The sequence below is a fragment of the Amyelois transitella genome, chromosome 24 (genome assembly GCF_032362555.1).
Source record: "Amyelois transitella isolate CPQ chromosome 24, ilAmyTran1.1, whole genome shotgun sequence".
Classification (NCBI taxonomy): Eukaryota; Metazoa; Arthropoda; class Insecta; order Lepidoptera; family Pyralidae; genus Amyelois; species Amyelois transitella.
The window spans coordinates 7621927-7640000 of NC_083527.1; the positions used below are offsets into that span (position 1 = coordinate 7621927).

The 18074-nt window shown below is 44.6% G+C and overlaps 1 protein-coding gene across 1 annotated transcript; it reads left to right on the forward strand.

Annotated features, from left to right (window-relative positions):
• The first annotated feature begins 7389 nt into the window (after positions 1 to 7389).
• LOC106140487 (counting factor associated protein D) lies at positions 7390 to 13428 on the forward strand. The gene is made up of 15 exons (XM_060951238.1): positions 7390 to 7472; positions 7816 to 7884; positions 7979 to 8065; positions 8152 to 8376; positions 8692 to 8932; positions 9243 to 9342; positions 9727 to 9853; positions 10127 to 10280; positions 10591 to 10706; positions 10783 to 10891; positions 11349 to 11659; positions 11843 to 12069; positions 12539 to 12628; positions 12759 to 12856; positions 13057 to 13428. The coding sequence occupies exons 1-15, from the start codon at positions 7457 to 7459 to the stop codon at positions 13316 to 13318; spliced, it is 2232 nt and encodes a 743-aa protein (XP_060807221.1). The 5' UTR covers positions 7390 to 7456; the 3' UTR covers positions 13319 to 13428.
• The last annotated feature ends 4646 nt before the right edge of the window (positions 13429 to 18074 follow it).

The following is an 18074-nucleotide window of genomic DNA, read 5'->3' on the forward strand; positions in this document are numbered from 1 at the left end:
TCGGTATTAGGTAACCTTAATCAGTGTAACATGATAAATTACAGTTGCAACATAACATGCTAGTATCGTGTGCCTCTTCTTGCACGACTTTAAATGTGTTTACCCGAATAAAAGAGATCACGCCAGCTCGTCCGCGGATGTCGTAAGAAGTGAAGTCGTCTTAAAAGGCGACCAAAGGAATAGGCACATTCATCTTGTGCAGCTGACCGTGGTTATGGGTCAAGTTTCCCCGCTAGGATAACTGAGATCAGATGGAAGTAATGGTCGCGAATGCAATTTAATACTAATTCGTTTTGTGTAGGTATTAGCATTAACTCTTTACAATGTTTCCGTGAGAAATAGTAGGTAAGGTAGCGTACCAAATATTTCCCACCGAAACACTTATAGCTTCAATTTCGGGTTTGTACGCATTGCAGATTACTTAATCAGATGATTAATGATGTGGTAACAATAACTATCTCTATGTAAGAACTCTGTCAAAACAAGAGAAGTTACGTGTCGCCGCGGGAGACAGCAGACAATGCCGCACTGATGGTATCAGCTTGGGAGCTGCTCAGCTAACTTGGCTAGTCGTCGCGGACCCAATGGACTTAAATCTGAGGACACCGCAAACCGGCCAAATGGTGAGAGGAAAAGCCCCTGAGCTTTACAGTGGAGGATGCGACTGGGACCACGCAAAGATGAGAGTTGCTAAACTTACTTTGGGGAGTATGCACAACATTTGAACAGTACAGTCGGCATTTAGTCTAGTTCATCTAGTTTAAAAGATTACATATCTGATTCTTACGTGTAAACGCTGAAAAGTACTTAGATAGGTACTTAACAGCTTCAGCCTTACACATACTTTCACATACCTCACCAGTATCGTGAGGCTGAACTACTTTGCTGTTCCATGAATGCGTGACTATCAATCTTTCAATTCATCATCATCACTGCAGACGAGGGCCGCCTGTGACAATTTTGATTATTTATCTGATTAATTTTGGTTCTGGGAACAATATTACAGTAACATTAAATCTGTTAATTTTTAACTTTTTTTCTTTTAGTGATATCTCTAAAACGAAAGCTTTTAAAAATAACAGATTGTAATAATGCCTCTTTTTCCTGTTGTTTTCGCGACATAAATTCACCGAATTATTGAAGAAACTTAATGAAATGCTATTGTTAAAGCAACAATTTTTACAATTACTGTCGTGTCATGGCACTTGCACATATGCGCATGGATTAACAATATGGTTATATAACTAATTGTGTATACCTAAGTACATGACTAAAAATACAATGGGCGAGCTTTGAAGCTGTGACATTAATAACTAAAGAGACATCAACGTGTCGCCATGACCTTATACTGTATACCCGGGGGCATAAGTAATGTGTTATTCCATCAAAACCGGTTTGATAATGAAGACCATTGGAATCCTCTGTGGAAATGGTCGAATCATTATTCAAAATTAACTACGATTTTTTGAATACACTACAATGCACGTGAATGATTAACTTTCGCCACGTCTATGATAATATCGATTCTGGACAAGCAAATTGTTCTGAATGTATCAATTAAGTACATTCGATAATAATTTAAAATCTAAGAATAAGAAGAAACCTTTGGGCCGCATAACGGTGATAGTTAAAATATATCTATTTATAAAGACGTTATGCAAATATGTCCGTAAGTATTAGTTCTCCTTATTTAGCAAGTCGACACACCTACTAAGTAACATAATAATAACATAATAAGTTTATAAGTGGGTAAATAATCAATGTAATTTTACTGTAGATTGATGAGTCGGCGCGTGTGATCGCTTACGCAACTGCGCGAGAGTTACCGCACTGGCAGCGCGCTACACCATGAGGCGGCGTGTGACGTGACCCATGGCAACCGGACACTAAAAGAAAATATTTTGATAGGTAGATAGGTACTTTGTTTTCAGAATAATTAACGATGGCGCTTGTATACTCGCCAATGTGGGACTCACGAGACTACATTACTTTCATCCCACCTCTTACACTACAACTACTTACACGCTTTTGTACTTTCAATACTCTTCAAAATAGCTCGTTAGGTACTCCTGACGGTCTAGTCTGTTTCTATGCCTAAATTTCATACAAATCAGACAGTAGTTTTAGACGTTCTTCTTCCTTCTGGCGTTAATTCAGTAGTTGTTAAGTTTATTCATAAAAATAAAAATAAATACTCCATAAGCTTTTTTCTTGATAATAGCATGGTAGTTAAGATGGATACATATGAAGTAATATCGGAATCTGGTAGCTATCGTAGTGCGATACTGCATCAGGCTGCGACAAGGTCGCGGGCAAGGAGTTCCACTTCAACATCCCGTGGAAGTACCTCAACACCGCCATAAACAAGTTGATGGCTAAACATCAGTGACTTCGCTTCAATAATTATACGAAAGGTGTGTCCGTTTTGATGCGAACAATACGTGGGTATACTATATCTACTCTTACGATACGACCTTTTGGACTTTTATCCGACTGTGAAGGAAGGGTTATTTTCTTAATTAATAAATTTTTATACCACTTGTGTTATAAGTAAAGATCGGAATAGGTAGATTGAATTGGGGTCAATGAACTGAAACGTATATATTAATATGGACATGCCTCCGTCTGGGATTTGTAAATTATTAAGATTTTTTCCGGAACTTTTACAAGTGGGATGAAGAATATATTAGTGGTAGCTGTTTTCCCCCGACTTCGTTCCCCCCGACAATGTAGTTTACTGTAAGTGTAAGTACTGAAATGGAATCCCGGAAAAGGGGCTTATCCATGTTATGCTTTCTATGGTAATTCATGATGCAAGTACATAAAAGTAATCTACCTATTCCGATCTCTGGTTATAAGAGACTAGCTGTGCCCGCGACTTCGTCCGCGTGGAATAGTTATTGTGGACATCATATTTATTTTTGCAAAAATCCTCCTCGGCTTTATCAATTATAGCTGCTAATTGTTATGCGACTATTGGCGATGACTTGGCCCACATCATTACCCGCGACGGAACGGAGACCATATATAGTGAGATGAGAGGCCTTTGCCCAGTAGTGGGATCTTACAGGCTGATAAGTACTTTACTTTAAAATAGTAATATCTTCTAAGATGTTCATTGAAATTAAGTGATATCAAAGACAGTTGTGTTTACAATTAAATACTCATAGTCAACAACAATCTTCAAAGATAGACATAATCAGTTTAAAAGTAGGTAAGAGGTAAAAACAGACATACATACAAAGGAAAAAATAATCTTCAAAAATTAACATAAAAGTAGTTATTGTAAGTAACCCTTAAGAGATAGATATATGCTCTCGCGGACTTTTTTGTGGCAAAAAATGAGTACTTCACATATTTAGTACATTGTTTTACTATCTTTGTTGGTTTGCGCAGCGTTCGCGTGGAAAGCTCGCAGATGGCCGACTCATTCAACTTTCACCTGCATTGTTGACGTTTCCCGTAGGAAATCCGGGATAAAATGTAGCCTATAGCCTTCCTCGATAAATAGACTATCTAACAGTGAAAGAATTATTCAAATCGGTTCAGTTATAGTATAGTAGTTTAATAGTATAAGTATATAGTATTAGTATAGATGGGCGGTGCATATTATTAGATTAATTAATATTTTTTTAGTATACATATAAAGCATTTTCCTTTATTTTATTATTTTCTTTTTTTTGGGTTAACTGGAAGGTATGTGTGTACAGTATGCTTCGATGTGTGTACAGTAAAGTTTAGTTTTAGTTCTGTAGAAAGAATCTGACTTCCCGAACGTACGATGGTGGTCAATAGGCGCTCCCGCAACTAACGCTACGGAATAATGATTGCGCGCATTTAACTTAGTACCTACTTAGTAGGTATAAAAAAAAACTACTATGGCTACTTTGTAGGTATATGTATTATTTTATCCCTTATCTAAATGATGATATGTATATATAGCAATCAGTATCTTGTGCCGTGTGGTTCCCGGGACCACTACAAAAAAGAATAGGACCACTCCATCTTTCCCATGGTTGTCGTAAAAGGCGACTAAGGGATAGGCTTACAAACTTGGGATTCTTTTTTAGGCGATGAGCTAGCAACCTGTCACTATTTGAATCTTAATTCTATCATTAAGCCAAATAGCTGAACGTGGCCATACAGTCTTTTCAAGACTGTTGGCTCGGATGTAGACGTGACCATATTATGTCTGTATGTATGTAGTATCTTTTAGTTAATATTTCTTTATATGCTCGATTGAGGACAAAATTTCTTTTACAACATCTGCTATTCGTTAGTAAAATTAAAGGTATAAATGTTACTGGTTCAATATTTCATATCTTTTTAGGTAGGCAATCCATTGCATAGTGTGTGTGCCAATGGTAACAAAGTTTATCGGCGCGCGCGTGCCAGTGGTCATTTATCACGAGCATTATAGGTACGTAGCGTATGTTGAAATCTGCTGGTGTTTTGTTTTTTGAGTTCATTAGATGAAACTACTTTTAAAGAGGGATTGAAACACTGTGTGCAATTAAATATATACTTACTTCAGTACAATGGAATATTTCAGTACCTATACCCAGTTCCGTAAATTTGGAAAGAGATTAGAAAACAAACCTCTTTAGGTACCTAACTTACCTTTATGTTATTCGTTAAATTCTTAAAATTATTTAAGTACCTATCTCATCTACTTTGGTTGTTTGCATAACATCATGAGTCGAATCTGCCGGTTCCAAAACATGTCCTGTTGAACTCATCTCTTAATTAATTGATCGTGGGTTTTGCGCATTTTTTCTCGTAAAGTAACCGCAACTTTAACGATGCTCATCCGAAGGTCTAGAGCGTGTGGGAGGGGCCGCGGTCGTTGATGTAATATATACAAAAACTAATAGTGGACCTTAGGTAGTGTTACCGTGTGGTTCGTGTGTGCGGCGTTGTGATTGTGAGTTAAAGTGAGTGACGGCTGAAGACAACAGTGAAGATGCGGGCGGCGCTGGCGGTCTGCCTGCTAGGTAGGTGCGCGTGCGCATGTCGCAAGTGTTGCGGTGGATTGTGTTGTGTGTGTGATATGATCCCATTTCCTTAATCGATGTTTCGAAAATGCCCGCTTATTTTCGTTTCGGTGGGAACTTCGGAACATCCTCTTTAAGTGCGCCTCTGGACCACATAAGGATACGTGATTAATTAAACATTTATAAGACACATCACATTTTTATGCGAATTGAGAATTTGAATACGTTGGACCTAAATTGGTGAGCAATATAGGGTCCAAGGTTGTGCTCGCAAACTTAAATAATGCCTTTTATTTTTGTCTTCATAATCCCTACGGTAATACAGCGGTTGGGCGTTATATCAGCCAGTCAGTCAGTCGTGTTCTCTAATGTATCTAGATGGTGATGACGAGGCTCCGTTACTATATTACTTATGAAACAAAATGTTTCAGTTAGATATTTTCTATACACAGTCTCTATGTACTATGTACATATACACAGTCTCTTACACAGTCTCTACTCTATAGGTATAGCAATTCAAATTTTCGTTCTTCTTTACCTAGCTATTTTTTATAATTGAAGATACCGCAAACATGTTCATTTATAAAGCACTAGTCATTTTGATCCCATTACGATGGCGCAACGGCCATAGAGGTCGCGGTTAGATGCTTCAAATTGAAAAATTTCACGGATCAAGTTAAATGTCAGCGCGGGCGCAGGGCCGCTGCTTGCCCAACTTTGGCCAGAAGACGCCGATTTACACTCGAATAATAACGCGAAATAAGCACCAATTAGAAGCTTTACTAAACTGTTGTATCAATTAACTCACACAACGTTTAATTAATATTGCAAAACTTGCGCATCGAAGACTCATCATCGGCGAAATGTCGGTGGTCCATGCTAAAGGAAAACACGGGTACATTCTTCTGTGACAGAGTTTTGTGTTTTCTGACAAACAAACTCTTTGGGAACACAACAACAGGAGACACGGCTTTAATAGGAAGATAATCATTAAAGCCATTTAAAGTCGTCTGATATTTTTTTAAGTTTCCACTGAAAACCAGCGATATGACCATATCATGACATAAGGCTGAGTGGAATTTTTTTGGTATCATTTAAGTTAGATTATGGTTTTTATGCTTTTTTTTTAAATGTTATGTTCTTCAAAACAATGTCTTTCTTCTTATCTTACAATAATAACTTTCTGATGAGTACACACTTTGTCTTACCTACGACATCGCGTGCGTGATACTTTCACATAATTATTACATACAAAAGTACATAATCTATCTATCTTACAAAACAAAATAGATGGAGATACGTACCCACTTACATCCATGAATGAAACAAATGAGGTATCTACCTATCTAATAATTCGATTATCATCTGAAAAGAGTTTTTATTGGCGACTTTTATTATGATAAAATTTACATTAAAAATGTGGTGCCGTGTCGTTCCCGTAACTATAAAATAGGTCGACTCCATCACTTTCGATAGCGAGTAAACAAATAGGCACATTTACCTAGTGTACGTTCTACCATGATGCGATACTGGGTTAGGTTCTCCTACAAATGGCACGGAGGCCAGGTGAGAGTCGCTTCGTGTAAAAACCTGACTCAATCCAGGTATAATCGAGATTTATGCCAGGAGGAAATGTACGTCATAGAGTGACTTATATTTCCTCCCACGCGCTAACGATTTAATAGCAAAGGCCGCACCTTTACCCCCACATTAAGTTAAGTCTAACAAATAAAGTGCACATTTTTCTAAATATACATTTTCGTGCCAAAAAAGCTTAGAATGCACGATGAAGTTATTCCGTAGCCCACAATGGCTAACTAAAGGGCTTCTTTGTGACCACATTACCTAAGAACTTGGTAAAAGTTCGTGAGATGGAATAATCTCTATGTATGTCCGATTTTCTTTTAAGAGTGGTTAGTACACTAAGATTTTTGTAACACGTAGCCGTGTTAGAATTTTTTCAGATTAAGCAAAACAGTCCTTCATATAAGGAAACTTTCTTTTTTGGTGATATATTAATTTGGAAAAATATATTCTGTTCTTCATTTCAATAAATTCTACATTAATCTGTGTTTTAAGTTATACTGGAGAGGGAAACTCAGGCAGTTTATGTTACGTAATAAGTTTTAAGTATCTAGCATTTTGTTAGTTATTGGTTTAATTGATTTACATAAATAACAGCTGAGAACTAAATAAACACATCGTTATTTAATAACTCTGTGCTTGCCGGCAGCGCCGCTGCTCCATAGGATATTATAAATGCGAAAGTAAGGTTATTTGTTGGCCTTTCAAACCAATCTAATTGAAATTTTGCGTATACATAATTCAGATTCAGAACTTTGTATTTCCATTTGTGTTGTGCAGGTGCAGCGTGTGCGGTGGTCGGTAGCGACAATGCGGCCCCTGCGCAGGCGCAGCGCGGCCGCGTGCGGTTCACGCGGCGCACGCTCAGCGACCGTTGGATGCAAACCATTACAGGTTGATTCTCAACCTATTTTTAAATTTTCATTACTTACTAAATAGAACAGTGACAGGATTATTTCAGATTTAAGTACTGTAGGTACTTACCTTCTGAGCGTAGCAAGGAGTCTATTTTCTTAACTATATTTTCTACTAATATTTATCTCTTTGCGTATACGCTTTGTTCATGTCACATTTCCAATTGCGTTTTCACTTACTGGCGCCAAAGCCCCGCTCTTATCTTCACGCTCTATTGACAGACTACGATATTTGATCAAGAATTTCATCAATATTAAGCAAGATAACGCTGTGCTGTAAAATTTTGTATAAAATAAGTTATGTATTTAATATATTTTTTCAGAGTTGCTCAGCGAAGCCAACCGCAAGGGTTCATTGGCGGACAGCGCGCTGAGAGTGCAGCTGCCAGTAGGTATGCACGATAAACTTATTTTTATTAAAAACTGAAGTATGTACTATCTAATGGTAGCAGTACCTACTTATTAACATGGTATGATCGTGCACAGGGGCGGGGGGCGAGCCGCTGCCAGTTCTTCTGCTGCCAGTGCCCGTGCCAGGGTACTCCGGAAGCCGAACGCAGCAAGTCCAAACAGGTATGACAAAAAATCAATAACTGGGAATACAATCAATTTACCTTTCAGGATTTAACCTATGTAATGGACTAAGTACTTTCTTACAGAATCAGAATCCAGGTTCGGTCAGAATGATTACCGTGAAAACCAGGATTACAGGATACGAGGTCGAGAAGAGAGGCCGCGTCCTGAACCGAGCCGAGACCCGGCGCCGGACAGCCGGTACCCGTTCCCGGACGTCCAGTTCCAACCCTCGTCCCCCGCGCCCTTCCAGCCCGCGTACGACACTAGTTACTCTAGCTACGATAACAGTCCTCCCCACATGTCGTCAGGTACATCTCGTAATGCTCATTATGCCTTAAACTAGTTTTTATTTTCAGACGAATTTGGGAAAGGAACGTCAAATGTAGTTGTAATAAAATTTGGAATATTCTGGCAAAAGGTAAAACTGCAGCCCTTAAAAGTAGTACGTAGTAGTAGTAGGCCTTAAAAGTACCCTTAACCGACCCTACCCTAAAGCTGGACGAAGAAAGTTAAATGTAGATGAGGGAATGACACTTGTAGGGATCCTAGTAAAAAGAAGGATGTAGTCTCTGCCGAGTTCGTCGCCAAACAGGCGTCTTTCACCGTATGAGATTTTTATGCAGGTGTGAGCACCCAGCACCTGATAGAGCTGTTCCGAGCCCAGCAGCCGCGCGACCCATCCTTGCCACCAGTGCTGCTCCCAGACTCCCCGCCGCCCGGCGAGCCGGCCGTGCTGCCGCCGGTCCGGTACCGGCGCGCGACCGGCTCGGGGACGCCGCCGCCGCTTCGGTTTTCTCGCTCCGTCATGCTGCGCGGCGAGCTCACCGTCAACAGAGCCGACTACAGCGAGCCCTATGTCGCGTGGTTAGTTTCCTTCTTGTTGTGGTTGTCGTCAGCTTCCCCAAGAATCCTCGTGACTATTTAATACAGAATTAAAGAGACACTAAATAAAAAGAATGGGTGTGCTGTTATAGAAAGCAAACTCTGAAGTAAGGAACTCGATTTCGACTTTTTTGAAAATAAATCTATTTCTATTGCTAACCTTAAACTTACAAGAATAATCCTTAAGTTAATAAGCCTTATGTAGACTTTACAGTTGTTTCTGCTCCCCTGTTTTGGAGCAGAAAAAGTCACTTAATCTTATAAGAGTAACTGCAGTCATCATGGTGTGCAGGTACGACGCCGCGACGGGGTCGTCCCGGGTGGACGTGCACGGCGGCACGGCCAGCATCTACCGGAGTGTCGGCGCGGACGGCAGCGTGCAGCGAGTGCTGGTGACAATTACACGAATCTATTTAATCCATATCAATTTAAATAGAGAAATCAATGATTACTGAAAACAACTTGGAAAACCTGACTTACCTAATCCGGGATCATGGTCAAAGGGCGCACCCAGGGCTCCTCTCTAGAAAGGTGAGGATGTAACAGGGACTCGCGTCAATGAAGAAGACTTAGTTGAAATTGAAGAAGGAATGACAGTGAACCTATAAATAATATTCACAAATTTTACGGTGGATATAGTATACGTGGATATATATAGATAAGTCGAGCAATTTAATGAAAAGGGCTCTGAACTAATTATTAGTTCAGAGCCCTTTTCTTAAATTAGGACATCGTGCCCCAGGATATTGTTGGTCTAATAACAAAAACCTTTACAGTCCCGCGTGGACCGCACAGACGACAGCGCGCAGGAGGTGCGGCGCTGCATGGTGATGCAGGCCGCGGGCTCGGCCGCCGACCGCGCCGCGCCTGCTCTGCCAGACTTGGACAAGTTCTCCTTCGCGGGTGACATTTATATCTTCTTCTTCTACGTCGAATCCTCATAACTTTTCACGAAGGCGCTCCATGCATGTTCTCTGTCCTTCCAGCGATTGATGCGTGTGATAGTCCTGATTATGTCCATCTTGTCGGCGTTCGTCTACGGATAGAGGGATTCCAACAGAATAAGCTATCGCGGCTATGTAGCAATTTCATAATAATCCCATTATTCTGGTTCTAAGATTCAATAAGTAGGTAAGTATTCCAAGATCACGACTGAATAATAACGTTACATCTCAGGCTACGTGGATGAAGCAGACCGACAAGCGGAGCGCTGGACGTACTCGCAGCGCGGCGCGCCGGGCGAGCTGGGCGCGGCGCCGGGCGAGGCGCTGCACTTCAGGCACGAGGTGCTCGCCACCAGGGCGCCCGACGGCAGCGCCGTGCCGCTCAAGTTAGTTTTACCCACTTACATCAATAATAAAACAGTCTGTCCATATATTCTCTTAAGGTCACAGGCATCGCATCCATGAGGGAGAACTGGCGGAAGTTGACCTTAAACAAAATCTGCTAATCACCACCGGCAGTGCTTCGTTTTGTGAGGGCGCGGGGATGTGGGCATATTAGTTGGTTGAATTGACTATCATCCATGGCCTAAGGTTATATAGCAAGCGCGCCAAACATCCTTCTTGGAGATTGAAGTTTCAATAGTCTCACCTTCGTAACATTTCCCATAAACATTCAACCACGATGATCTCACACAGGTACACGGTGGCCGTGGACAGCTCGACGCTGGGCCCCAGCAGCGACACGTACGAGCACCGCTACTTGGAGACGCGCGACGTGCAGCCGGACCCCAGCTACTTGGCTATCAACGTTGGTAAGTCGCTGCTGACTAATTAAATATAAAGGTTCCTAGAATGATATTCCTTAATACTAGTCTTCTGTATTGACAGATAGTGAATGCGGGTCGGTGGAGAAGACAGATCGCATAGAGCTCGTGGACTCGCTGCGGGAGTTCACCATGCTGCAGAGAGACCCTCGATACCTCACTGATTTTAAAAAGTAAGCGATAGAATCTGTCAGAGGTGTCTGTAAACTCTTGATACCTATATTTATCTTTTATCTACTTTAAGCATACGAGTATGTTATTGAGAATTAAGTGCATTGGTATTGCCGTGTGGTTCCCGACACCAATAAAATAAAGAATAGAACCACTCCATCTTTTCCTATGGTTGTAGTAAAAGGCGACTAAAAGATGGGATTATATAAGTTTATACTTGGGAGTATATACCAAGTAAGTACTTGGGATTCCTTTTTTAGGTGATGGGTTTGCAACCTGTCATTATTTGAATCTTAATTCTATCATTAAGCCAAAAAGCCTAACTTTTGATGACTGTTGGCTCTGTCTACCACGCAAGGGACATAGGCATAATCATATGTTATGTTATGCAGCTGTATGAATACACAGTTATCATTGTTGTGATCCTGTCACAAAACATCTGTATAATTACGTCCACAGCTACGTGCAAAAGTTCAGTCGCAAATACCTAGACAGCGCAGAGGAAGCGCTGCGTAAGAACTTGCTGATGCAGAACATCCGCTTCATCGAGTCCGCCAACCGGCAGGGCGGGCCGGCGCAGCTGGCGGTGAGCTGGCTGTCGGACCGGCTGGAGGCCGAGCTGGACACGCTGCTGGGCATCAGCCAGGCGGCGGCGGCCGCGCTCGACGCCGAGCGCTTCCCGTACTCGCGCGGGGAGGCGCGCCGCCTGGACGACGCGCTGCCGGCGGCCTTCGACTGGAGGGAGCGGGGCGCCGTGACGCATGTGCGATGTGAGTACATCTATGTTCCCGGTGGTGATAAAATTGTAGGGCTGTACCTTTTCACGGCATAATCACCTTCCAAGCGTTTGTTTCAAATTTTCGTTGTAGCATTTAAGACCATTATCTAAAAAAACTTGTTTTATTGAAAGCATCATGATACCCGTGAATTGACGTTATAACAAACGTGTTCAGACCAAGGCAACTGCCCCGCGTGCTGGGCGTTCTCCGTGGTGGCGGCGGTGGAGGGCGCGCTGTTCGTGCGCACGCGCCGGCTGGTAGCGCTGAGCGACAAGTGCCTGCTAGACTGCGGCCACCGGCCCGGCCGCCCGTGCAGCCCCACCTGGCTGGACGCGCCCTACGCGCACCTCCACAGCCGCGGCATCGTCGCGCTCTCAGATTATCCGCCCTACAAACCACAAGTAAGCACTTATTCTTATTGAGAACTGTTTAGGCCCAATGATGTCCAAAGACAAAAATGCCTTTGCCAAAATGTTAAAAACATAATGTCACTGTCATTTTTATTGTAAAAAATTTTAATTTGACTTTTGGCGGCTTCACCTGCATTACGCGCTTTTTGTAAAACTTTGTAAACTAAACTTATCTGAATACACAAAATTGCAAGAAAATTGAGTTTTTATTGGCTCCAGTGTGTCAAGCGAAGACATATTTTGGTGGCCCATGACGCCTACTAAAAATATTCCAAAGATTACTCGACATGTTTAGGTAATTCTTAACATAAAGTTCCAAAAAAACTAAACGAGTTATAAACTGAAAAAGTTATTGTAAGTAATTTGTTTTAAATCGTAACCATACCGCGATTTAAAAATGCAAACTAAAAGCGCCATCTATCGTAACACAAATCAAACAATGTCACAATTGTCATTCCAGGTGGAACAGTGCAGAGAAGACCAAGCCGAGCCCGTCACCTTCATCAGTGCATACGTCAACGTCACCAGCAACAGCATCCCCGCTCTCAAGGTCAACATAATTATTGTGTTTATATTTGACATATCTAATATAATATGTATATCCACATAGGTATTGTTCATGGTAATTTCCTCAAGATTGTTAAAAGTGCGTACTTACCTAGCTATTGAAATGTGGGCAGGTCGCGATCCGCCGTCACGGCCCCACCGTGGTGCTGGTGGACGGCAAGTGCAAGAGCTTCCAGTACTACAGCCGCGGCGTGCTGCTGGACTACCGATGGTATGATGCATGAGTTTTCTTATAAATATTAAAAAAAAAAACTTTAAATTTCGTTTTATTATTCTTCCGACGATTTTCCCTGAGTGGAGGGCAGATCAGCCTATGTTCATAATTCTATAGGTTATTCACATACCTTACACTTCATCATAGAATTAGTTTGGCTAACTTTTTAATAATTCATTATGACATCTGTTTGATAGCATTCGAGAGCTAAAGAAACTGAACCACGCGGTGACGGCAGTGGGATGGGGCAAGCGACTCGCGACGCACTTCATCCTGAAGAACTCTTGGGCCGCGTCGTACGGCGAGGGCGGCTACGTGCGCGTGCACGCGGCCTCCAATACGTGCGGCGTGCTCGCGAGCCCCACCTACCCGCGCGTCGAGCCCGCGGACGTGCACCGGCTGCCTGAGGGCCGCGCCGCGCCGCTGCCCGACGAGCAGGCCGGCGGCGCCAAACTATAACATATGCCACTCCATATATATAATAAGTAATTAATAAAAAATACTTCGGATTAAGTACTCTAGTCATGTCTACACGATGCAAGAGAAGGGCAATAAGAATAGCAATCTGAAAAAGTAAAAAGTACATTCCTTAGTACAGTAAATTGTACAATTTATAATTCAATAAAAATTTTAAAGGCATCATCTTTTTATTTATTGATATGATAAATCTCCAATTCTACACAGCTTCTGAAGAATATGAATCTGGCCACCAGACTAAAGACTTCGTTTTGAAAGTGACGAAATTTTTAATTGCTTTTGTATATGTATACATTCGCGTATACATAAAAAGTAAGAAATAAAATTTTACGAAGTGGAAACATTTCAAAAAGTCGTAAAACCCATATTATACTATATTTTTGGCGTTAAAAAAATAAAGTAGATCAGGAAAACTTTAAATATTTTTTTTTTTCATACAAAATTTGTTCCCCTTTTACACCCATTTAAGATTGAATTTTGAATAACTCTTTCGTTTTATAATTCTTAAGTAACTATAACCCCCGTCAAAAAATCTGTTTTGACACCTAGTACACAGCACACTAATATTCTGAATTTTTGTGCTGTTCAGATCCCAATATTTCAAAGAATCTCCTGTATAGTAGTTAATTATGCATAACTATGTTGTGAACTAAGAAAAGTGAAAAAGATTACGACCATTTGTTACTAGATGGCACTGTAACCAAAGTAAAACGCGGTGTGGTCTCACGTTCAATACAATCTAAAGAAACGAATTTGGCCCGGGCGGCGGGTTAGGTTAACGGCGGGTTAGGTTAACGGCGGGTTAGGTTAACGGCGGGTTAGGTTAACGGCGGGTTAGGTTAACGGCGGGTTAGGTTAACGGCGGGTTAGGTTAACGGCGGGTTAGGTTAACGGCGGGTTAGGTTAACGGCGGGTTAGGTTAACGGCGGGTTAGGTTAACGGCGGGTTAGGTTAACGGCGGGTTAGGTTAACGGCGGGTTAGGTTAACGGCGGGTTAGGTTAACGGCGGGTTAGGTTAACGGCGGGTTAGGTTAACGGCGGGTTAGGTTAACGGCGGGTTAGGTTAACGGCGGGTTAGGTTAACGGCGGGTTAGGTTAACGGCGGGTTAGGTTAACGGCGGGTTAGGTTAACGGCGGGTTAGGTTAACGGCGGGTTAGGTTAACGGCGGGTTAGGTTAACGGCGGGTTAGGTTAACGGCGGGTTAGGTTAACGGCGGGTTAGGTTAACGGCGGGTTAGGTTAACGGCGGGTTAGGTTAACGGCGGGTTAGGTTAACGGCGGGTTAGGTTAACGGCGGGTTAGGTTAACGGCGGGTTAGGTTAACGGCGGGTTAGGTTAACGGCGGGTTAGGTTAACGGCGGGTTAGGTTAACGGCGGGTTAGGTTAACGGCGGGTTAGGTTAACGGCGGGTTAGGTTAACGGCGGGTTAGGTTAACGGCGGGTTAGGTTAACGGCGGGTTAGGTTAACGGCGGGTTAGGTTAACGGCGGGTTAGGTTAACGGCGGGTTAGGTTAACGGCGGGTTAGGTTAACGGCGGGTTAGGTTAACGGCGGGTTAGGTTAACGGCGGGTTAGGTTAACGGCGGGTTAGGTTAACGGCGGGTTAGGTTAACGGCGGGTTAGGTTAACGGCGGGTTAGGTTAACGGCGGGTTAGGTTAACGGCGGGTTAGGTTAACGGCGGGTTAGGTTAACGGCGGGTTAGGTTAACGGCGGGTTAGGTTAACGGCGGGTTAGGTTAACGGCGGGTTAGGTTAACGGCGGGTTAGGTTAACGGCGGGTTAGGTTAACGGCGGGTTAGGTTAACGGCGGGTTAGGTTAACGGCGGGTTAGGTTAACGGCGGGTTAGGTTAACGGCGGGTTAGGTTAACGGCGGGTTAGGTTAACGGCGGGTTAGGTTAACGGCGGGTTAGGTTAACGGCGGGTTAGGTTAACGGCGGGTTAGGTTAACGGCGGGTTAGGTTAACGGCGGGTTAGGTTAACGGCGGGTTAGGTTAACGGCGGGTTAGGTTAACGGCGGGTTAGGTTAACGGCGGGTTAGGTTAACGGCGGGTTAGGTTAACGGCGGGTTAGGTTAACGGCGGGTTAGGTTAACGGCGGGTTAGGTTAACGGCGGGTTAGGTTAACGGCGGGTTAGGTTAACGGCGGGTTAGGTTAACGGCGGGTTAGGTTAACGGCGGGTTAGGTTAACGGCGGGTTAGGTTAACGGCGGGTTAGGTTAACGGCGGGTTAGGTTAACGGCGGGTTAGGTTAACGGCGGGTTAGGTTAACGGCGGGTTAGGTTAACGGCGGGTTAGGTTAACGGCGGGTTAGGTTAACGGCGGGTTAGGTTAACGGCGGGTTAGGTTAACGGCGGGTTAGGTTAACGGCGGGTTAGGTTAACGGCGGGTTAGGTTAACGGCGGGTTAGGTTAACGGCGGGTTAGGTTAACGGCGGGTTAGGTTAACGGCGGGTTAGGTTAACGGCGGGTTAGGTTAACGGCGGGTTAGGTTAACGGCGGGTTAGGTTAACGGCGGGTTAGGTTAACGGCGGGTTAGGTTAACGGCGGGTTAGGTTAACGGCGGGTTAGGTTAACGGCGGGTTAGGTTAACGGCGGGTTAGGTTAACGGCGGGTTAGGTTAACGGCGGGTTAGGTTAACGGCGGGTTAGGTTAACGGCGGGTTAGGTTAACGGCGGGTTAGGTTAACGGCGGGTTAGGTTAACGGCGGGTTAGGTTAACGGCGGGTTAGGTTAACGGCGGGTTAGGTTAACGGCGGGTTAGGTTAACGGCGGGTTAGGTTAACGGCGGGTTAGGTTAACGGCGGGTTAGGTTAACGGCGGGTTAGGTTAACGGCGGGTTAGGTTAACGGCGGGTTAGGTTAACGGCGGGTTAGGTTAACGGCGGGTTAGGTTAACGGCGGGTTAGGTTAACGGCGGGTTAGGTTAACGGCGGGTTAGGTTAACGGCGGGTTAGGTTAACGGCGGGTTAGGTTAACGGCGGGTTAGGTTAACGGCGGGTTAGGTTAACGGCGGGTTAGGTTAACGGCGGGTTAGGTTAACGGCGGGTTAGGTTAACGGCGGGTTAGGTTAACGGCGGGTTAGGTTAACGGCGGGTTAGGTTAACGGCGGGTTAGGTTAACGGCGGGTTAGGTTAACGGCGGGTTAGGTTAACGGCGGGTTAGGTTAACGGCGGGTTAGGTTAACGGCGGGTTAGGTTAACGGCGGGTTAGGTTAACGGCGGGTTAGGTTAACGGCGGGTTAGGTTAACGGCGGGTTAGGTTAACGGCGGGTTAGGTTAACGGCGGGTTAGGTTAACGGCGGGTTAGGTTAACGGCGGGTTAGGTTAACGGCGGGTTAGGTTAACGGCGGGTTAGGTTAACGGCGGGTTAGGTTAACGGCGGGTTAGGTTAACGGCGGGTTAGGTTAACGGCGGGTTAGGTTAACGGCGGGTTAGGTTAACGGCGGGTTAGGTTAACGGCGGGTTAGGTTAACGGCGGGTTAGGTTAACGGCGGGTTAGGTTAACGGCGGGTTAGGTTAACGGCGGGTTAGGTTAACGGCGGGTTAGGTTAACGGCGGGTTAGGTTAACGGCGGGTTAGGTTAACGGCGGGTTAGGTTAACGGCGGGTTAGGTTAACGGCGGGTTAGGTTAACGGCGGGTTAGGTTAACGGCGGGTTAGGTTAACGGCGGGTTAGGTTAACGGCGGGTTAGGTTAACGGCGGGTTAGGTTAACGGCGGGTTAGGTTAACGGCGGGTTAGGTTAACGGCGGGTTAGGTTAACGGCGGGTTAGGTTAACGGCGGGTTAGGTTAACGGCGGGTTAGGTTAACGGCGGGTTAGGTTAACGGCGGGTTAGGTTAACGGCGGGTTAGGTTAACGGCGGGTTAGGTTAACGGCGGGTTAGGTTAACGGCGGGTTAGGTTAACGGCGGGTTAGGTTAACGGCGGGTTAGGTTAACGGCGGGTTAGGTTAACGGCGGGTTAGGTTAACGGCGGGTTAGGTTAACGGCGGGTTAGGTTAACGGCGGGTTAGGTTAACGGCGGGTTAGGTTAACGGCGGGTTAGGTTAACGGCGGGTTAGGTTAACGGCGGGTTAGGTTAACGGCGGGTTAGGTTAACGGCGGGTTAGGTTAACGGCGGGTTAGGTTAACGGCGGGTTAGGTTAACGGCGGGTTAGGTTAACGGCGGGTTAGGTTAACGGCGGGTTAGGTTAACGGCGGGTTAGGTTAACGGCGGGTTAGGTTAACGGCGGGTTAGGTTAACGGCGGGTTAGGTTAACGGCGGGTTAGGTTAACGGCGGGTTAGGTTAACGGCGGGTTAGGTTAACGGCGGGTTAGGTTAACGGCGGGTTAGGTTAACGGCGGGTTAGGTTAACGGCGGGTTAGGTTAACGGCGGGTTAGGTTAACGGCGGGTTAGGTTAACGGCGGGTTAGGTTAACGGCGGGTTAGGTTAACGGCGGGTTAGGTTAACGGCGGGTTAGGTTAACGGCGGGTTAGGTTAACGGCGGGTTAGGTTAACGGCGGGTTAGGTTAACGGCGGGTTAGGTTAACGGCGGGTTAGGTTAACGGCGGGTTAGGTTAACGGCGGGTTAGGTTAACGGCGGGTTAGGTTAACGGCGGGTTAGGTTAACGGCGGGTTAGGTTAACGGCGGGTTAGGTTAACGGCGGGTTAGGTTAACGGCGGGTTAGGTTAACGGCGGGTTAGGTTAACGGCGGGTTAGGTTAACGGCGGGTTAGGTTAACGGCGGGTTAGGTTAACGGCGGG